The 21,315-nt window shown below is 42.4% G+C and overlaps 1 protein-coding gene across 1 annotated transcript in view; it reads right to left on the bottom strand.

The window, feature by feature from the left end:
• arhgap5 (Rho GTPase activating protein 5) overlaps positions 1 to 21,315 on the bottom strand; it is a 57,791-nt gene that overhangs the window by 25,302 nt on the left and 11,174 nt on the right. The window contains exon 3 of the mRNA XM_014407592.3: positions 18,953 to 19,106. Coding sequence (XP_014263078.2) covers positions 18,953 to 19,106 — 154 coding nt within the window. The remainder of the gene's footprint in view (positions 1 to 18,952; positions 19,107 to 21,315) is intronic.

The following is a 21,315-nucleotide window of genomic DNA, read 5'->3' on the forward strand; positions in this document are numbered from 1 at the left end:
TCAGTAGGTGTAGAAGGTGTAGATGAAGAGGGAAAAGAGGGATGTGTGAGAGAAATGGCAACTGGAGGAAAAAGGGGAGGAAGGGAAGAGGAAAAATATTCAGATGGAAAGAAAGGAGGGAAAGGAGGATGGAGAAAGAGAGGGATTAGTGGATGAAGTCAGAATAAAGGAGGAGGCAGTGGATCTCCTTGAGCTCAGTGTCGAGCTGTGATGTGTGATGCAGCTAGACATTAAAATCACTTCTTTATAGCAAAAATCAGCTTTTTCAGTTCACAATTTCTGCTTTCACATTTTCTAGAATGATCAAACTTGATCAGTTTTACATATTACTTATTTATGAGCTGATCAGTGATACATTTTTCGATGAGAACGAGGGAAAGTACGTGTATTTCATGTATTTTTGCATTTTGTATTGATGGAACCTTCCAGGGACACAATGTCCAGGATTGTATATTTACACGTTGTCACTGCACTGTTCACAAATCTAAATCATCACATAAATCATCATCTTATCACTGGAGATGGGAAATACAAAGAAGCTGTAAACACCATTAGCAATGAGCAGGAACTCCAGCAACACTGAGGCACAAAAAGAAGGAAAAAGAATCTGTACAGCAGACCTCACCAACTGCTGATCCCATTTCCACTAAGCTCGGGGAAATGGTCGCTCAAAGCATTCAAAATGACACTGGGATGCAGTTACAGCTACAACAAGGTGACATTTCACTCGTGATTGGCTCAGACGAGGATGAGCTAGGACAGTTTCACTGCTGTCTTGTTAGCACTGAGAAGTCGAGGACGTCAGTTTATTTTAATAGTTCAATTTCTGCTGAATGTCAAAAACGGATACATTTACTGTCTTGGCGCTCACACAACTGACTGACTGAACATGTCAAATGTTTTTGCCTTACATTAGTTATATAACTTCTTTTTTAATAACTCAGAGTGGTATGCAATGATCCATCAGGTTATGGGACATAATTATTGCCACAGTCATTCCTTCAAATTAAAAGTGACTTTTTAAATTGAAACTGCAGTAAATTATTGTCCTATGAATGCTGAACCTGCAACTCACCAGAATTGGACATGTTTTTTTTTCCTGAGCAACTCTCACTTCTCTAGAAAATAGCACTAATAGCGCTCTGTGGATGTTACAGAATACCTATTGGACTTATATGTAATTACTCAGTGCTGTAAGAAAACTAAATTTAGTTCAGCTGTACGGGGGTGCAGTTTGAGGTTTGAGGAAAGAAGAAACCACCAGAGCTAAATGAAAAAAAAACTAAACTGCTCAAAATGACACCATGCCAGCTTGCTTGACCCTTTCGCTGTCATTTGTTTAATATTCACTTTACTGCCTTTTTTTTTATCCCCGCTCCCTCACATGTTTGCTGGCGGCATCCTGGCAAGAAAGAGGAGCGAGAGAGATTTACACAAAGAGAGAGGAGGGCAACATAAGGGCTTTTCAAGGCAAACTAATGGAAGACTGGACCGCTCAACTACAGCCACAGGACACACTCTCGCTCTAACACACACACACTTGCACACAAGCCCCATTAGACCAGATGACTGCCTTGGAGCCAGGTGGCATAGCACTAGCCTCTCTCTCTTTCTCGCCTTTTTTTCCCCTCTATCTGCACAGTCTGTCCCCAAGACAAAAAGACAGTTTGCAGTATGCTATTTTACCGCACACACACAGCCGCCTCCAGCCCGGCTCAGGCTGGCCTCGTCTGTCCTTGCCTCCAGGTTAGACAGGGCCCTGATACTGTGCTGCAGACACATTCTAGGAGCCATAACCAATCGCCCTAATCTAATCCTTGCATAGCCTGCCTCACTTTAAGCAACAGAAAGAGAGTCCATCATATACAGCTACATTTGACAACGCTCTGCAACCGCAATCGTCTTTCAGATTGTTTTCATAAATCCCTACATCCACACAGATGATCTGAACAGCAGGAAACCGATAAATCTTCTCATCCTCTTCTTTCAGCAACTCCCCCCCCAAACAAAAAAAAAAGATATAAAGAAAAATGTTCATCCCAGCCAAAATATTATTAAGCAGGAACTGCCTCACCCAATATTCTGCCATGAGGCTAATTCATGGGGTCCAGTGCAGAAAGCAGATGTCCACGCAGCTTTATTTATAATGAAATATAAACTGCTGTGCAACAGTAATTCAGTCTAGAGACACTATAAGGAAGAAATGTGTCAATCAAAGAATGCCGAATAAAAATCTGAAAAGAGAAATCCAATCCAACGGATTTGCTTTGCTGACAAAATCCCAAAGTTTAGTTTACGTAGCGTTTTCAATGTATCCATAAAGCAAATTAGTACGGTGACCACAGTAAAAGTATGGTTTTATCTCCCCTCATTTAGACTGGCAATTTTAAATAAATCTCTAGGAGTTACTGAAATGGCTGCAGGACTTGTGTCCAGAAGCACTTTGATACCATATCAGCGTATCAGAGAGGAAAATACCACTTTCACAAGAGCAAGAAGCTCTTTGTTCTCGATGAAACAACAATAAACGATCAGAAACTGAATAAGACAATCTGTGTGTCGTTTAGGTCGTTTACAGACGGACTATAAAAGTGGGAATAACAGGGAAATTTCTGACGCAGCTTCTTCTCAAACAAGACTACGCCCACTTTGTTTAATGTTTGCTACGGCCAGCCATCCTTTTTGACTGGAGAGCTGACTGTCAGAAAACACCGAAACATGTGCTTCATCATTTTTCAAGAGCCAGAGGAGACATTGTCAAATGATTTGCTTTGGTTGACAAAGAGAAGGGAAAAAGATGCAAAGAAAGTCAGTTTACTGCTTCTATAATTACCAGGAAAACAGCAAGTCCTTCACGTAGCGCTGAAAGCAGCACATTTCTCTAAAAGCAGCTAAAGGTCAGGGATGTGAACATGTGTATGGCAACAAAAAAGAGACAGCTCTTAGATCATTATCTCAATATAAGAGTCTAATAAAGACACAAAATCCTGTGATGGCATAACTCACTATAGATTAGGCTACAACCCGTGTGAAAAAAAAAGGATTTTGACCAGAAAACAAACTGTTGACAAATGATTTATCATCATTTTAGCTGCCAGGGAACAAGTAATGAAATAAAGAAAACTGTATATAAAATAGTTAGTGCTGTGCTAACTCGCTAACTCGCCCAGTGTGTGGGGCTGGACGGCGCTAACACGTTAACGAGCTAACCGTGCTAGCACGTTGACGCCATGCAGCCCCATGCACGGGGCGGTCGAGCTCACTAACGGAGATTTGCCGCGTTAATGCGGTTATGGCGTTAACGTCATTTTAACCAGATTAACGCTGACAGCAGTAAAAATAGTATGATTGGGTCCGGGATGGGCATGGGGTTCTGGGGGTGCTCCGTCTCTGGGCTGGGGCCCGGGCCGGGCCTTGGGGGCTTGGGTCCTGGTTGGTGTGTTGCCGGGGTTGTGGGCGGGTGGGTGCATGGGGGCCCAGCCCTGGAGCAGGGTGCCGCCCGTGCGTCGAGCCGCCTGGGGGGCTCTTCAACTGGTGGGGGAGATGGTCACATCTTGCAGGAGCTTTCCTCCCTTCAGGAACTCTCTCTGCAGGAGGGGGAGATACAGGAGAGGTGGAGGAAGATCTCAGCCTGGGCGTTTACTGTCTTATGTAGTCTGGAAGATGAGTGGATGGTGGGGTGGGTGCAGTTTTCTCTGTGGTGGGGTTGGGTGGACTGTCCCGGGCTCTGTGGGGCCGGGGGGCGCTGCTGCACTGGGCCCCGGTCTGGATGGGCCTGGGCCCCCTTTCCCTGGCGGGTCGCGGAGTATGGGAGTGCCTACTGGGGTCAGCGGGGGAGCTGGCCCCAGGGAGGGGTTACCTGCCCCTCCCTTCCTTCCCTCCCCATCTCCAGCTGCCTCCCTCTTCCCGCTCCACCACAACCACCCACACATGCAGGGCCTTGGAGTAGGGGTATGTCACCAGGGTGCAGAGGAGGCATCCCCCCCCTCTGTCCCCTTCTAGCTGCCTCTGCCTCAATTTTATCCCACAACTTAGACATTCACATTATTCACACTCTCATTACACATACATATAGGATCTTGGGGGTGGGCACAATCACGGAGTCCAAATTACCATCAGGGTGTACAACCTCACCCCTGGCGTCGTTGCCCACCTCTCAATTTTAAATACACTTAGACATTGAGGGCTAGCAGGAGGGACTATGCGCTTACCTGCTGCTCCTTGGCAGGTAGCTCCATGCCCTCCTGGGTTTTAATTGCACCTTAGAACACACATGCATCAACACTACAATGAGCGGGTGGAGGGAGGTTTGGAGTCTTCTCCCACCCCCGTTCTCTGCGGCCTGCTGGAGCGGGAGGGCTAGGAGGAGGAGTTGGCCGTCCGACTGCGGTCTGGGGTGTGGGGCCTCCCTGCTGCTACGGAGTCGGGGTGGTCTGCCTCTCCCCACCGCAGGGAAAAGGGTAACACCACCTGGGTCTGGGTGCAGTTCCCCCCTCCAGGGGCAAGGGTACCTAGACCCGGTTTGTAGAGTACGCTTGGGGAGTGTGATCGTGTGTACAGCGTCTCTTTATGTCTGTCTCCACGTTGGTTGAGTGTGGAGTGAGTGCATATGAGAGCATTGGGGGGGGGGGGGGGGGGGGGGGGGAATGGATGTTTGTGTCTGTGTGTGCCTGTATGTCTGTGTCTATATGTCAGGTTGGGTATCAGACGCCACCTCTCTGGGGACACCTCAGGCCCTCCAAGGTTTGGAGGCCTATCTCCACCCACCACCACTTCCCCTGCCAGTGGCGGACTCCCTCAGGTGTCGGTGCGTTGGTGGTTCTTTGTGTCTGGGGGTGGGCGTCCAGGTACACACCGGCTCACTCCTTGGCGGCCGCTTATCGGGGCCTGGAGCCTAGGGCTCGCTTGGGCCCCTTCGGAGGTTGGGTGCCCCCGGCCTCTCGGCCTGGGGCTCGGTCACTCAGGCACAGCTGGGGACCGGCGGAGCTCATGGGCGCGTCACTGCAACTCCCCCTGGCTTCTGCTCCGCAGCTGCTGAGTGAGCCCTCATCTGGGACTCTCCTCAGCTCTTACTGGAACAGTGGCGCGGCTGCCCCTCTGTGGGTCTTCCATGGTCTCTTGTGTTCTGGGGGCCTCTGGATGTCTGGAGTTTTGATCTCCTCCATACCCGCTTCACACCCCGGAGGACGGGGCTGTGGCCCCCCCACACTCCCTAGCAGATCGTTACATGGAGAAACCTTTGGAATACAAGCGCGCTGATCCACACAGGTATGCACACGGGTGTTCACTGCTCGTAGACCCAAATTACACCTTTCTTGGCTGCTACTTCGAAGCACATCTGTCCTGCGTGCTGCACAACAACATTGAATATTTAGTATTTACTGCTGTTTACACTTAGCTAGATTAATGCGATGGTGTTGTGTTTAGTATGTTGCTTTGTTTTTTTTTCTGCTTGTTTTCTATTCTTCTCTCAACAGGTGATCCAGGAGATTTTTATTTTTTTTCTCCCCCCCTTTCTCACTGTCCCTCTCCCCTTCTGTTTTTCCTTTCCTTCCTCTTTCTTTCTCCCTTTCCTATCCCTCACTCATGTCTGTCCCGTCTGTAACATCTGAAAATAAAATATAATAAATAATAAAAACAAAGATCGACCAAATGGACCAATACGGCAATGCCACGATGATCCATTTGGCAAAGTAAATGCATTGGGTATCCTTGTTGGTCTTCAGACAACAATTCTGATGGCTAAAGAACCAAATGGGACAGGCAAAAAAAAAAAAAAAAAAAAAAAAAAAAAAATAGTATGATTACTTAATCGTGCCTCTTAGGTACTAATGGTTTACACCCTGGCCTAAATCAAATTGTATTGATTTTAAACAGACAACAGAACAACAAAAAGTATTAACTCTAAATTTTGGGTTGAGAAACGAACAAAACAGAGAGAAAAGCTCATAGTAGTAGACGTAGTCAGACAGAGACAAGGTCTGAACATTCCTGAAGCCCAAAACAGGTAATCACATACAATTAGCCAAGCTAAAAAAAAACAAACCCAAAAAACAACTCTGTCTATCCTCTGTCTCTCACTGGGGATGATCAGCACACAGAGAATAGATAAATGAGAAGAAATATACAGAGAGAGAGGAAGGAGGGCAGAAAGTGCAGAGCTTGCCCAGAGGGATAAGGTGATGGGATGAATGAGGTCAGAGTCCCTGCTTCACCTATTCACTGAAAAAAATCATAAACTGGGTGGATGGGAGAGAAGGGAGCGGCTGCTTAGATACTCAGCCACAGGCACGCACACACCCACAGTCAAGTCCACACCCACATTTTCCTGTCTCTTGGTGTGTCACTGACCAGGAACTCCACAGGGAAGAGATCAGGACTCGAGGCTACATAGCAGGATGTAAGGCTGTGTTATAAGAACCAAAAATGAGGGTGTTGTAAAGTGTCACAAACAAATCAAGCATAAGCAATAAAATGCTCTGTAGCCGCCTGATCCAGCCTCACTTGAGCGCAGTCACATGTAACCGCAAACACGACCTGTCACAAGAACAGCGAGCCTTTGTGGCGTCTGCTTTTCACACACCCATTATCTGCTCAGAAACCACAGAAACACAGATCGCTGTCATCACCTCTCCGCCTCTCAGCTGGTGGTTTATTACATGTGGTTAGAGCTCATCCAACCACAAGCTACTGTGCCACAGCTCCTCGCTCTAACTGGGGAAAGGAATCAAACACCAGCCAGTGACTCATAAGCTTGGGAAACAGGGCTAAAGCTGTGAGTTAGACAGAGAAGGGGGGGAAAAAAAGAGATGCTGGTCTTCGGTTATAAGAGCAGAATATGAATAAACAAATGAAGGTCAAAGGTAACTGCAATAGACTAATCAGAATGAATAATTTGCCTCAGAACAGCACAAAGCTAATCAGTCAGTCACTGCAGCCTGTTGTCATGTGAACAGTACTGAAGAAATTAGCTGCTGGGGCTGAAATATCACATACCTCTGAGTTTCACTAAATGCATTCGTGTGAGAAAGCGAACCAGCGACCCAGATATAACTATAAAAGGTCAAGACTTTAGTTCCTGGTAAACAAAGAACTTATAAATCTAATTTTGTGATGATACAACAGGAAAATCAAGTGTCTACTGACTCTGGGATGCATGGAAAAAAGCCAGCCTGCTCAATTTTAGCAAACAACACAACAACAATTACAATGGTTAAATAATTAAATGGGGAAAAAAAGAGTTGAGGGTGGTGGAGGGTTGTATTCATCCGCTGGGAAGTTTTTGACTCCAGGGTTAGGGCCAGTCTCTCTCCAGCCGGCTGTCTGAGGGTGCAGACAGGGGCAAAGAGAGCCCCGGTGGCAGAGGACTCGCATGCCTGAAGAACCCTACATGGCAGCCTCAGGGCAAGCTACAGATAGCCCAACAACAGTTGGTTTGATGGCCAAAGGCTATTTTTCCATCATCTTGACCTGACCTGCACTAATCAGCCAGTGAGTTTAAGCTTTCAGAAATATGAAGAAAGAAAAAAAAAATACAACTGGAAAGAAACCCAGGACAAACAAAACAAAAGCATTGTTAGGGAAATGAATGCAAAAGAGGATTTGTTTTATCCTAATTGTTTTGTTTTTATAAATCGCTGTAAGGCAAAATCATAATTAAAAACCAATTAAATGCCTAGCCTCACAAAAATAATATAGTTTAGTGGCCTTACAGATATGCCTGGTTAACAGTTTGTTAATGGCCACACATCAATGGACACAAATAATCCCACAATTATACCAGAAGCCAGCAGCGTGAGTCTGTTATCTAACTTGTTGACAGGTCCTGTTTTGATACTTTGGGTCACTGGATCGTTTTATGATTGCAATATTGAAACCTTATCTGTTGATACACGCAAAAATACCATCGTCACAAGCTACTGTGTTGGAAATGGCTACTACATCCTCTGGTGGCCTAATTATGGTCTTCCAGTGTATCCTGGGAAACAGGAAGTGCTTGGTGTAATTTAACAAAAGCTTAAGAGAAAGCTTAAGAGTGCAAACGACTCTTGTTCATTGATTACCGATGGTGAGCTATCGAGTTGGCTGACAGTTGACAAGATCCAGCATAAACTCTCACTCAGGAGTTTGTGTGGCAGAAGGAGTCAAAACATGAAATGCCAGGATCTGTTTGGATTACGCTGCTTTCCACTGATCCTGTGAGGTATGATCATGTTAATGTCTCAACCCCCTTTTTTAGAGTGCTCTGTGGGATATGTACTTAAGCTTCTCCACTGTGTTAAAACTAAAACCAAATCTGAATTTCGGTTTTGCTTTCAAATGGTCGTAACGGGACTTCCAGAGCGATCTAAAAATAGCGACAGCACTGGAAGCAGCCCAGAGGTACAAAAGGACGCGACCCTCGAGGCAAGAACATCCCAAACTAAATCTATGGCTCTTGTGTTTTTATTGTTAAGCCTTTTTTGTAGAGCTCAGTACTCAGAAAATCACCTGCATGATTTAAGTGCAAATGTGAGGGTGTGATGTGTACAGCGAATGTAAACACTAGAACTGGAACAATGAGTCAATCAGCTGATTAACAAGAAATCAATAGACTGGCTGTTTTGATTGGACAATTGTTGTTTTTCTTTAAGTGACATAAATACATAAATTAAAATCAATACCATGCAGATTAATCTTAAAGTGCTGTTTTCTGCCTGTCTGCAGCTGCAGATTGTTTCTCTTCTAGTCTTCAAACAAAAGTAAAAAAAATAAAAATATATTTTTTTAAAAACAGCCTTTTTTCTTCCCAGACAGTGATACCAGAAGGTCACAGGTCAGACAGTTAGACCAGTCTCAACGGGGACCAGGCAGCTGGGAGCACTGGCTCTCTGACCATTGAACAGGAAGCTCATTTTGTGTTTCCATTGGACATGACGTAAGTCCAGCTGCCAGCAGGAAAACAACATGTGCATGATCACAACACAACACAGCCCACAGAAAGAATCCCAGCACAGGGAATGGGAAGCAGGCCAACCCGCCAATCAATTTTCAACTTGAACTCTCACTTTGGCCGATTTCCTCACTCTTCTACTGGAGCACAGAAAGCTGAAGGCGCATATCTAATAAACAGAAGTGGAGAGAATGATTGGCAGGAAAGGGTAGAAGAACACGCTATATTAGAATTATTTTTCATCTCCTGTCAGCTGTGTTTTTTAGCCTCTTATATCATTCTGAACTCTCTTTCTGCAACCCCTGGCTCTTTTGAATGACTATATTTTTCAAGCACATACTCAAAGGAGGTACTCAAAAATCTATGAATTATTTTTATAAAATCTATTTCACTCCAATGAAAATCCCTTCATTCCGCTGCAAAGTCAGGAGTGGAGACCTGACTTCAAAGCAAGGCTGAAAATAGCCAATAATCAGCTTTGTGTGAAGCCTGGTTGACATGCTTGCTGAATAATTCTCCAGCAGAGCTCAAAGTAGAAGTTAAGAACCAGTGTACTGGGGTTTCCTGCCACTTCCAGAGTTGCTCCAGCTGGCTATTCGCAAAAACTGGCATTGTTGCAATGAACTGAGGAACACACGCTTGTGCAAAACAATGTCTGGAACGATAAATGAGGCACCGAAGCTCACGCTGACGTGTGCGGTCATTAACTGACCATTAAAGGTTGTAAAGTTAGATTAAAATAAACTTTGCAAGTGAAAAATGTGCTATAGTGGAAGTATTGTGGATTTCTTTTGTTGAAACAAAATTGCTCTGGCTGTGTAATTATACTCGATGTGTTCTTACATTTTTTAAGCAGTTAATGGCTGCAAACGATCTCTAAACCTATTTTTTATAATAGTCAGTGAAATTGGCAAAAATCTGATATATTCTTATTAGAGCAAATTTAGCCCATTCATTGTGCTGTTGGTAAATGTCATATTCTTAATTAAGATTGTTCCTCATTGAGAAATAGTTTATTTGAATGACTGATTTAATAAATGACAACAATATATTTTGAAAAGCTAAAACGAAAAAAATGCAAGAAAATGTGACATTTGTAAGAAGTCACTTTCTTAAAAATGTGACTTCTTATACATGTCACATGTCGATGGTTCTTTTGAAGCGCTGAGAAACCGTCGCCCCCTCCTCCATCCTTCCCCTCCTCACATTATACTAAGTGCTGGGGAAAATAACAACCAATGGGACTTCAAAATGCATCAGCATCAAAAAGCCATTTAATCATTGCTCTGCCTCCCTCTCTCTCTCCTTCCTCCAGCCCTCATGCCAAATACCATTTCATGTCTCTGGGGAGCAGGAAACGTTTAATAAAACTTCTCTAATCGAGTTCAGCGGCAAAGAGCTGTGTGTCCTCGCTTTGTGCTTGTCATCTCTCAAAGACTTCTTCTTCTGCGAGACCCAGTTCGTCAAACGGTTTTATTCTCCGAGGCCAAACTGATGTTTTGGGGTTTTTTATGTAAGCAGACCTGACAAAAATTGACCTCATTGTGCCTTTTACGCTTTGGCTTCAAGCCCAAAAAAAATTATAAAGTTTCAGGAACAGCTCAGGGCTACACACAAAGCCTGATCATTTCATTTGACTGCCATTTCATTCAACGCAAAGTTTACCAAATGTAGAATTTAAGCAGCAGTTCATTGGTACCATGTGGAAATACATGCATCTTGAACTGGTGCACACTGGAGCCTGGAGCATGTGTGTTTTTGCCATGTTAAAATACCAAGATGTCAGCATTTTAGGTTAACAAAGAGCATTTTGGAGGAAGAAAATGTGCAAGCCGGTGTTTCGCCATGTAAAATATGAAGAATTTGCATCAGCATCCAGCATCAGCGAGTACTCAGAGTTAATTATTGACCGCTGTGGTATATATATATTGGTAAAATGGTTTCAGGGTGGCTTATTAAAATGGCAGCAGTAGCTTTTAATTGAGCTGTTTTAAAGTTTGAAAATAGCTTCATTTTAATGCCACTAAAAAGTCTGCAATTTAACTGGAATGACGGCAAACTCAAAGGCAGTGCTCGTGTCATCCTCTAGGACAGCTGGACCGAGTGACTCTCTTTGAACAGATCTGTCTTCTGTAAGCTGCTGAGACGCTCGGCCGCCTGAGACTCTGCTGAATGATACCCGACGCACCGCATGTGTTGCTGAAGCAGTCATTTTTCAAAAACTACTACTGCTGTCTGAATATCTGTGAGTTCACTTCTTCCACAGTGAAGGGTTGTCGAGTGCGTGGGTGTAAACTTTAAGAAGTACCTCACGCTCTCTCCTCTTACTATTCATTCTCGCCTTCCTTTAAAAGCCCCATTTTGTGCAGTCTTCTTTAAAACGTTTTAGCTTTCATTTCTTTTCCACAGCACTTTTCTCTCAGGTGTATTATCAGGTCGCTGCAGCTCTGACCCTTCGCCTCCTCCCTACTGAATGCTAGCAGGACCTGAACTTCTCAGGGGGCTGCAGACTCAGTGTACGTCATTCTGGATAACAGAGTATAATGCTGAAAAGGGTACAGACTACAGATATAAACGAAACTCTGTACTGACTGCAGCCAACTGAAAGCCTGATCCCTTGACTGCTGCATTTTGGAGACATGTACGGTCAGGGCCTTTTTGTGCACTGCAAAGGCTACACACACTTGCACACTAAAGAGAACGGCCAGGCAGAAGCACATTTACACTTTGGGAAACAGACAAACAAACTCGCCTTCAGTTAAATTCTCATATACAAATATTCCTTCATTTTCACTAACACAATATTTGGGATCTTTGGCCTTGCAAAAAAAATATATGCGCATGATGAACAGCCAAAGAGTCCAGAGTGGTCTCAGAAGGCAAATCTGACAGCTGGTAAACTGCAAAATGAAGGATTGGGAATTGGTTTATAAATCCTAATTTAAATACTAAAAAAGAAAAAGCTCAGCAAAGTGTTTCAAGTTGACTTAACGGTGAAGCTGTAAGTGGGAAACTAACACTTTTCATCTATTTGCTTCTAATTATCTGCCGTTCTAATGTGGCCTTGTTGTCAGCTAATGGCAAACAAAACAAAGAGCTGACAAAAGTGGGCGTCGAGCAGCCCATGCATCTATTATAAAGATGTTTTAACGGGCTTTAGACATTTCCATTTAACACAATGGAACATAAACAAAATTGTAACACCGCAGATTTATACCTTAAGGATGATGACAGATTGTCATCACAGCTGTGCGACATCATGTGGTGACAGTTTCAAATCCTGTAATAGTCCAATGAAAATCCCTATCTGGAGCAAACTGTCCCAATATAAAGCTCTTATTAGACAAAGGAAAATATACCAGTTCTGATATGTTTGCAATAAATTCTGTCTTCAGATCTTTCTATGCTGTTTTTTAATTACATACCTCACACAGAAGAACATCAGTACATGCGTCCCTGAAGAAAAATCATGTAAAAAAACAAAAACAAGTCTTGAAAACCACAGGACAGTGACAAGCAACAAAAGGATCTGTCACTGAAACAGGACCTAATTGTATCAACTATCTGTTGCAATAGATGGTTTAAGATTTTATTAAGTCAAGGACAATGCTTTTTTTAGGCATTTCTTAATTAAATGTAAAGGATACTTTAAATTGTCCTTTTAATAGATGGTATAAGATCCCATATTATGGATGAGACGCCAGTAAAAACTTCTCAGGGTTTTTCTCTTAAATTCTCACTTTAAGAGTGTTATGGCACACTGATACAGGAAGCTTCAGAAACCTTGAAGCCTTTGGTTCATTATTTCTGAATCTAAAAACCTTTATGGGTTCCTGGGGCCCTTGGGATGCCTCTCAGTTGTATTCTTATTAGAATGTGGTGACTGGAGCACACAAAAAGGGATAACAAGCAGATCTCTCCTTGCAGGAAACAGAGGCAGCAAGTGCAGAGCAAACATCATCCTTATTTAATGCAGGCACTTTATCTGAGTTCCTTTAAGAGTTCTTTGGCACTGCACATTACCACAGAAAACTTTTTGACACATCACACTTAATTAGATGATTTCTACAAAACAAGCATGTAGAGCTGACGGCATGAAACTTCAGAAAAGGCTCCGCATTAAATCTAGCAGGTCGGGTAGAGTGCGTGTATGAACCACGCGATACAGCCTTAACATTACACAAACCCACCGAATAAATGTCACCCACAGAATCACATCTTTCAGTCACATTTACAGCCACGCTCTGTCTCACACACACACTTTTTTTTTTTCTCTCACAGACACACAAAGTCACAGCTTTTCCACTCACACGTTCTGTTCTGAAACCACAGGCACCACAAATAGCCATCATCACCTCTCTGCCTCTGTGCCTCTTGTCTGGCAGCTTATTACATGTAGTTAAACTCAGCCATCCAGCAGTCACCCCCACCCCCAAAGAGAGTACAGCTCCATCCTCCATGCTAGAACCCAAAATCAGAAAGCGACCGTCCTTGGTGTGTAACTATTATCCAGGAACATGTTGAGTTTAGATTGATTGACTGAGTAATTTTCTGGAGAGGCCATGAGTTCGTTTGTATATGAGCAAAAGTAAATTATGTTTTGTTTTTTTAATAACAGACATCTCCTAAGGTGGTAAATTAAATATCTTTAAAGTCTCAGATAACTAAAGCATAATGACAGAGAATGTATATAATAGTTACCAGTGCTACTGTGTGGTTGGTCGGTTCATTATTTAGTCATTTAGAAATACAACTGAAAAAAAGACTACCATCATGAGATCCAAGAGACCTTTAAATTGTTAGTTACAAGTAGATACTTCTTTTTCTGAAATTCTGAACTTCCGGGGGTTTTTTTAGACAGAAAAAGAAAGAAAAAAAGAGGGAAAACAGTGCATTTTTTAATCTAAACAGAAACACTGGAAAAAGTGTTGAACGTCTATATTAGTTGAAAACAATTTAACCATTTTTAAATGTTTGCTAGACAGAACTTAAAAAGAAAGAAAGTAACTAATAACTAAATACTTAATCAAAAAGTATGCACACAGGATGCCCAAGCTGACCACACATCAATTTAGATATACTGGAGACATGTATAAGGTAAACAAGTATGATAGCTTTAGTTTGTACTCTGAATATCCTAATAAAGTTCCTTTCAAGTCGATGAAACACTACTAAAACAGGACCACCATAAACAGGAGGAGTACTTTTAGACTTTCACCCCCATTAATGTGAAAAGTGGCTGGTGTCTGGAGGAAAACCAACAATAACACAATATCACAGTGAGGTTTTAATGATTCCCACTTGGAGCTTGTCAGCTCAGGAGTCAGAAGTCAGATGGAGCAGCAGCTCTGGAGCTGGCACACATTCAGACTCTTACTTAAGCAGACATTAACAGGGTGGATCATTGCTGACGAGGGGGTATGAAACCATTTTTGCAATAAAGGAGGGTCTTTTTAAATCTGTACTATTACGCCAACACCCACAGTCATTCTCGAACGACTCCACCCTCTCAACTATAAACTAAACAGTCATACAGTATGTTTTAACCTCAAGGCATCTAATGAGGCAAACAGGCTACATACTAAATCCCTAAACTCCTCTCTAACATCGAATTGCAAAATTGTTCTTAAACTGTCTAGATACCAAACATCTTATACAGCAGGAGGCTTTAAAGAAAGAAAGAAAGAAAGAAAGAAAGAAAGGAAGAAAGGCACAAAGATGTTCTGGCTGTATGTGTTTAGAAACGATAGTCCAGAAAAAGGAGGGATGGGAAAAGCTGTTAAATCCACCAACAGACCGTCTGGACTTAGAGGGCTTCACAGCACTGGCCATGAAATCTCCAACACACCACTGTCAGCTGGCAGGAGTCTGCACGCACACACACTCACACGCACACACAAGCAGCCCTGGGATTAATCCTGCATTTGGTTGGCATCCACCAGCAGGCTCATGTAGATCCAGCTGAATATCAAAACATATTCGGAAGGGATTTTTCAGGACAGGAATTAACAGCCGCAGAACCTAAAAGAGCTCAGATAAAAACACTACCTCCAAAGTAGGACCAACGGCTTTTTCACACGCAATGATTACTGTTAGGAACACGGGGAAATACCTCCTTTTAATGTACATACTATAGATTAGCTACACATATGACTGTAGATGGAGAAAAATGCAGAAGAAGGTGCTCTCAGTTTAATGTACTGAAGCCGCTTTAATGTCAAAATCTAGAGCGTTTCAACATTGACACAGTGATAAAGACACTTCAAAGTTTGATAACAGAACTGACCTTGGATGCTTGAGGTTAACAAACAGGATAAAACATTTCTGGGGAAGACGTCCCAGTAATTTAGAGACTTGGGGGAAAGTTTTTTTGAGGTCATTCAGCAAGAGACTCTTTCACTTCTTAGAGTTCATTCAAAGCACTAAACACGGAAAAGTACTAGCCCATGTGTAAATACATAATGCAACAAACCTATAAAATATGAAACTTGTTTGAAATATTCATTTCAGTGGTCAGAAGGAAAAGACTCACACTTGGGCTAACTGCAAGGGGGCTTTAAAAGCACAGGAAAAATCTTACTCCTTGTGAGGCTAAATATGGACAACCAGGCTGTAATCAATCAGCGCACACAAACCTTTAAAATGGTCAGAGTTTAAAGGACTGTATAAATATGTGTCCATGACTTCACAGAGGAATCTCCCCAAACTATGGGAGAGGCTTTCTTCACGACAGCTGGGAAGGACGCCAGGCGCATACACAGCATGCACTGGGGCTCGTGTCACCAGCTGAACCTACACATGTCCAGACAGGTCACCTTTCTTATCTTACACTTTCATTTAGACACGCTGATTCCTACAAGAGTGGCTGCTAGTGCTGCGCGATACTTCAAATATTATTATCGAACCAATACCAAGTAGATGCATGGTGTATACATGGTACAGACTAGAGCAGGGCGATATGACCAAAAATATTTATCACGATATACATTTGAAAATTTGCGATAACGATATAACTGACGATATAATTGACACTAGACAAAATACTTTACAACTCCACAACTTTATTAGTGCAAAAAGAAAAAAAACGATGTATTTTCACTTAAACAAGCAGCTGTTTTTTTATATCCATTAAGTTATATAAAAATTTAACAGTGCAAATGCAAATTCCTTGCTGACAGTTGAACCAAAAGGCATTTCCAGTGGAAACTAGCTGACATATCCTCAGCATAACCATGTATAATATCCACAAAACTTAAAAAGAGGTTATACACACACAATACGGTAATATTATGTTGAAGCACAGTACGTATCACTCCGCAAGGCGCCTGCCTACGATAGCCGTAATGCTCCGACAAGCCATCAAGCGGTGCGGCTTCGTAGCTTAGCAAAGTCGTACTAAAACATTTGACAGATTTTCAAGCGCCGTGTACATAAAATCGTTTCGAGGTCAATAAACACAACCAGAATTCATACATAAGGCACACGGGATTATAAGGGGCACTGTCGATTTTCAGAAAAATCAAAGGATTGATTTTAAGTGTGCCGTGTTTTCCAAACAACACGGTAATAATGACAGCCCGCTAACATGCTCTACCAAAAATAGTGCTTTGTTGTGTATCTGACGGACGAAAGCTAAACCAGTTCCACACCACTGAAGTTGCAGCATTTTTACAAACCAATTCTGGTTCATCTGTTTCATTCAACGATCTGCTTTCGCCCTTCTCATTCTCCATCGCCGCCATGCTTTTTCCGCCATGTGCGTATTAGGGCTGCCACAAACGATTATTTTGATAGTCGACTAGTCACCGATTATTTTTGCGATTAGTCGACTAATCAGATCATGCATCCATTGGACGTACAACTACAGCTTATTGCGCCAGCATGCATCTGCTCTTATATAACTATCATTAGCTTACAGCTTTAAGTGTTTAAGGTATGTGCTAACTAAAAATAAAGACAAGATAACAGTTTATTGAAGTTTAATGAAATTTGCAGATTATTCATTGGAGTTTAATAAACTCAGCCGTCTGCTCCTTGCTATCTAAAATATAACAGGACACCGGAGTATATTCTCGAGCATCTCACACTTCTGATAATCAGTTGTCTGCTTGACGTTTATTCAGCTGTGTAAAAACTATAACTTTAACCTCAGCCAAACCGATTTACTCAGGAACAAATAAAATACTGAAAAAAGCCAAACAATAACATTTTTAAGTTATCTAAGGCAACGTTCACACTGCAGGTCTTGATGCTCAATTCCGATTTTTTTTTTAATCAAATCCGATTTTTTTTGTCTGCTTGTTCACACTACAAACAAAATGTGACAGCAAACGCGCTCTAGTGTGAACGCTCAAAGCGCAAAAGAAGACGTCACACACAACGCGCTCTTGTTAGACCCAGAGCAAACAATATTGTTTGACTGATGGCCCTTAATATAAAGACTTCGGATTTTACGTTTCCCAATTTTTGCTTTAAGTTATTTTGTTATTTACATAATAATGTAAATAACATTATAATTGGCGTCTGTCTCGTGTCAGTGACGTAAAAGACAGATTTAATGCGACATGACCATTCAAACAGCAGTCGCTTTCAAAAACATCGGATATGTATCGGATTCAGTACCACATACGAAAGTGACCCAGATCAGATTTGAAAATATCGGATTTGTGCCGTTCACACTGTCATACCATGATCGGATATGGGTCACATAGGGTCACAGCTTCTTCTTCTTCGGGGTTTAACGGCAGCTGGCATCCTTGTACATGCAGTGCTGCCATCTTCTGTTTCAGTCCGTTATTACACTCTTAAATCCTACTACTTATTCCTGCGTCTTTTGGGATCTTAAAAGCTTCAAATGACGCGTCGACTATTTAATCAGTCGACGACGATTTTGATAGGCGACGTAATCGTGACTAGTCGACTAATCGTGGCAGCCCTACTGCGTATGAAAACAAAAGCACTGCGCATGCACGTTTTACCTATGAACAGTATGATATGGCCCAGCCCTAAAACAAAGTATAGATTTTATTCTGCTGGTACTGATTCAATCAAATATCAGCCTCGGTATCGATACTATTGATATTTGCATCGATCAGCCCATCGGTCACTAGCAGCTGCTGCTTCAGATGTAACCACAGACTTTTGGGATTGGGTAGTTGACAGGTTTTAAGGGGGCTTTTGAGAGCAGTTGGCTTGTAAAAGTTATTTTCCACTGATTCAAAATGAACAAAATGAACCTTTGACCATGAGGCTGACTGACTGCAGTGAGTCAGTATTTCTATTTATCGTTGAACCTAATGACCATTTTAAGTAGTGATGAACGAGTATAACCATTTCCCTATTAATCAACGAACTTAATCTCAACAAAGATATGTAAATATAATGAAAAGCAGCACATCTTCACATTACAGCAGCGGCAAATACTTAACCTTGTTTTTGTTACACCAATTATTTGAGACACAACAAAAATTGAATAACCCAAACACACTCTACCAGTCACTGTGCAATCAAACATTTTTCACATCTGCAATTATCCGTGCATGTTCTTACCGGTAACATCTCATTTTCTTTTCTCCTTTCTTAAGCAAGGCTAATTAATGGATTGCACGTACTGGTGTACATTTCTCCACTGCCATTCCTTAATCAGTTTTTTGATCTCGGTAATCTTTCACCATCTTATTTGTAATCATTCCAGCAGCGCTTTGGCAAGAAATCAAATGCCACGCCAATAAAGCATATTCAATTTAAGTTAACTTGTATTGACTGGCAGGCTGGCTGACCTCCCACCATATATCACTGCACCTCCCCCATTCTCTCCATGCTTCATCCTGCTCAATTACTCATTTGAAATCAGTGCCTGAAAAACACATACACGCCTTGCAAGAGTTCTAAAACAACCCAAAAAATAAAATAAAAAAGAAAATATCATTGCAAAATGACATAAAAGAGGTAGAAAATGAAAGAACAGAGGGAATTATAGGAATTAAGGGAAAGAAAAAATAGAGAAAACGCATGACTCACCTGTGCGCTCTATGTAGTCGACACATTTCTCGATGAAAAGTGGGATGGGGCGATCCGGGGTTACTAGGTTCTGCAAGGGAACGCCAAAGTAGTTGCTCTCCCAGGTTCTTCGAGTGGGTGGGTACAGCGGTTTGGGGGGCTTGGAGGATTTCGGCTAAGATAGCAAATAAAAGAATGAAAAACAGAGATGAGATGGCAAAGATCACAGGGTGTATGAAGATAATTGAATGCAAAATAAAATAAATAAATAGAAAAAATAGTAGTGGGTGAGGAAGGAATGATGGGGGAGAAGAGAGGATAATAAATAAGAGCAAGTTGAGAAAAGAGGAGGAATTCAATAGAAGAAAAGAGGAAGCAGAGAGGAAAATGAAAACATGGAGAAGTGAACAAAAGGTTTAAAAAAGAGATTGAAGACAAGGGGTGGAAAAATAAAATGGAAAAACAGTAGGAACAAAACCGGGAAAATGACATAAAAAAACAGTAAAGGAATGAAGGGGCAATTGAGAAATAGACACCAGGGACAACAAAGATGGAGGAGGAGAGAGGGTGAAGAGGAGGCAGAACATTATCACAGGAGAAAAGGTGGAGGAGGAGGAGGGTAATCGGGGAATAGATCAGAAAGAAAATTAGTGGGATGAAGGGCATTCGAGTGGGAGACAGCATGTAGAAGAAGACAAGGAACACCAAAGATAAAAACAAGAGACAAAACAAGTCATTCAGACTGAAGCTGGGATGTGTAACAAGGTGCAACGTTAGCTTTGATTTCCCACACTCTTCTGCTCTTCAAAGTGTTGTCATGCCTACAGCAGTTCGAGATTCACTCTAATTGGCCAGAATGGTGACTAAACACCTTCCGTTTTGTACTTCCTGGTCTGGCTTTCGCTCTCCTCTCTGATTATTTAAGATGGTTTGAATATTCCAACAATTCCCTTTTATGATGCCCATGTAGCGCCGGTGGCTCTTCCTCTACTGATTTGCACTTTATTATCTGATCTGTGCTTCCATGGTTGCTGACTTGCTCTGAAGCATTTTTATGTGTTTTGTCTGTGCAAATAGTCTTGAGAGCTTGAAAAAAAAAAACCCTCAACTTCTTTAGGTGTTTTTTGAAGATGTTTCAAGACGTTTTTGTTTCCAAGGTGTAATAAAAAAAGTGTGGGTCATTCAAGTTATCAGCCAACAGGTGAAACAACTGTGAGACATTGCCCTACCTCACCATCAAGTGAGTCACTGAGGTCACCTGAGGCAAGGTGTGAATGGGGGTTGCAACACAGGGGAAGGCATCACAGGACTGCACTGTAGATGATTGATAGCTACTGTCGCAAGCCACCACCTCTGTTCAGTGATGGTCGCTAAAAGTAGGTGTAGATTTCCACCTTTGCCCCTCTTTCAAACCATCTGTTTTCTCTATTCAAAAAGTGAACACAAAGGTGTGTTCTTTCTCCTTTAAGCAGACATGTACAGCTGTTCTGTTGAGGTGGCTCTCCTATGATGTGCTATGCGTTTGTGGAGTGGCTGTTTGGTCTCTCATATGTAGTTGTCTGAGCACTCCTCACTGCACCGCACCACATACACTATGCTGTTTAACTTGAGGAGGACAGCCCCCACTAGGGGTTTACTGGAACATCTCCATTAGATGTTCTAAAAATGTAGAAGTCCCTTGGGAAGAGAGGCGAAACATCTTCCAAAAAACCCCTAAACAAGTCCAGTTGCAGGGCTCTAGAGTGCGACCAATTTGGTCGCAAATGCGACCAAATTTCTCCATGGTGCGACTAATAAAAAATACTTGGTCGCACCGGTGTAACCAAGTATTTTCTCGGAAAAAAAGTTTCAGCAACCCTGAAAGTCTCCGTGTGTTCAACAACAGACACACATTATGCCCATGTCGTGTTCTAAACCAATCAGAGATACTCAGAGGCGGGGACCTCTGTGATTGGCCGTGGTCCAGATATTCCTGCAGACCTACTTGTGTTTACGTTTGAAAGTGCGGGCAGATAGAGAAGGGTGAGTAGCCCAGGTCAGAAGTGTATGAATTTGGTATTGAGAAAATATGAAAAGAACAATTGATAACTTTTTCGTTAAGTTAAGGCCTGATCAGTCCAAAATTCTGAGCCAGCGCTCTCCGTTTTTGTCAAACACTGGTCCGGAGACGGCATCAGAAAATGAGCCACATACGATCGACTCCCAGCCGGAGTCCACTGAAAGTAAAAGTGAGAAAATGTATAAATTTCGAATCGAGTGGCTTGACCAGTTTCCCTGGCTAAGATACAGCCAAGCTGACAATATGATGCACTGCATTTATTGTCGCGAGTGTGGAAAGACCATGGCCGGCAACACAGCATTTGTCACTGTTGCTAATACGTTTC

Source organism: Maylandia zebra, linkage group LG19, assembly GCF_041146795.1.
Source record: "Maylandia zebra isolate NMK-2024a linkage group LG19, Mzebra_GT3a, whole genome shotgun sequence".
Taxonomy (NCBI): domain Eukaryota; kingdom Metazoa; phylum Chordata; class Actinopteri; order Cichliformes; family Cichlidae; genus Maylandia; species Maylandia zebra.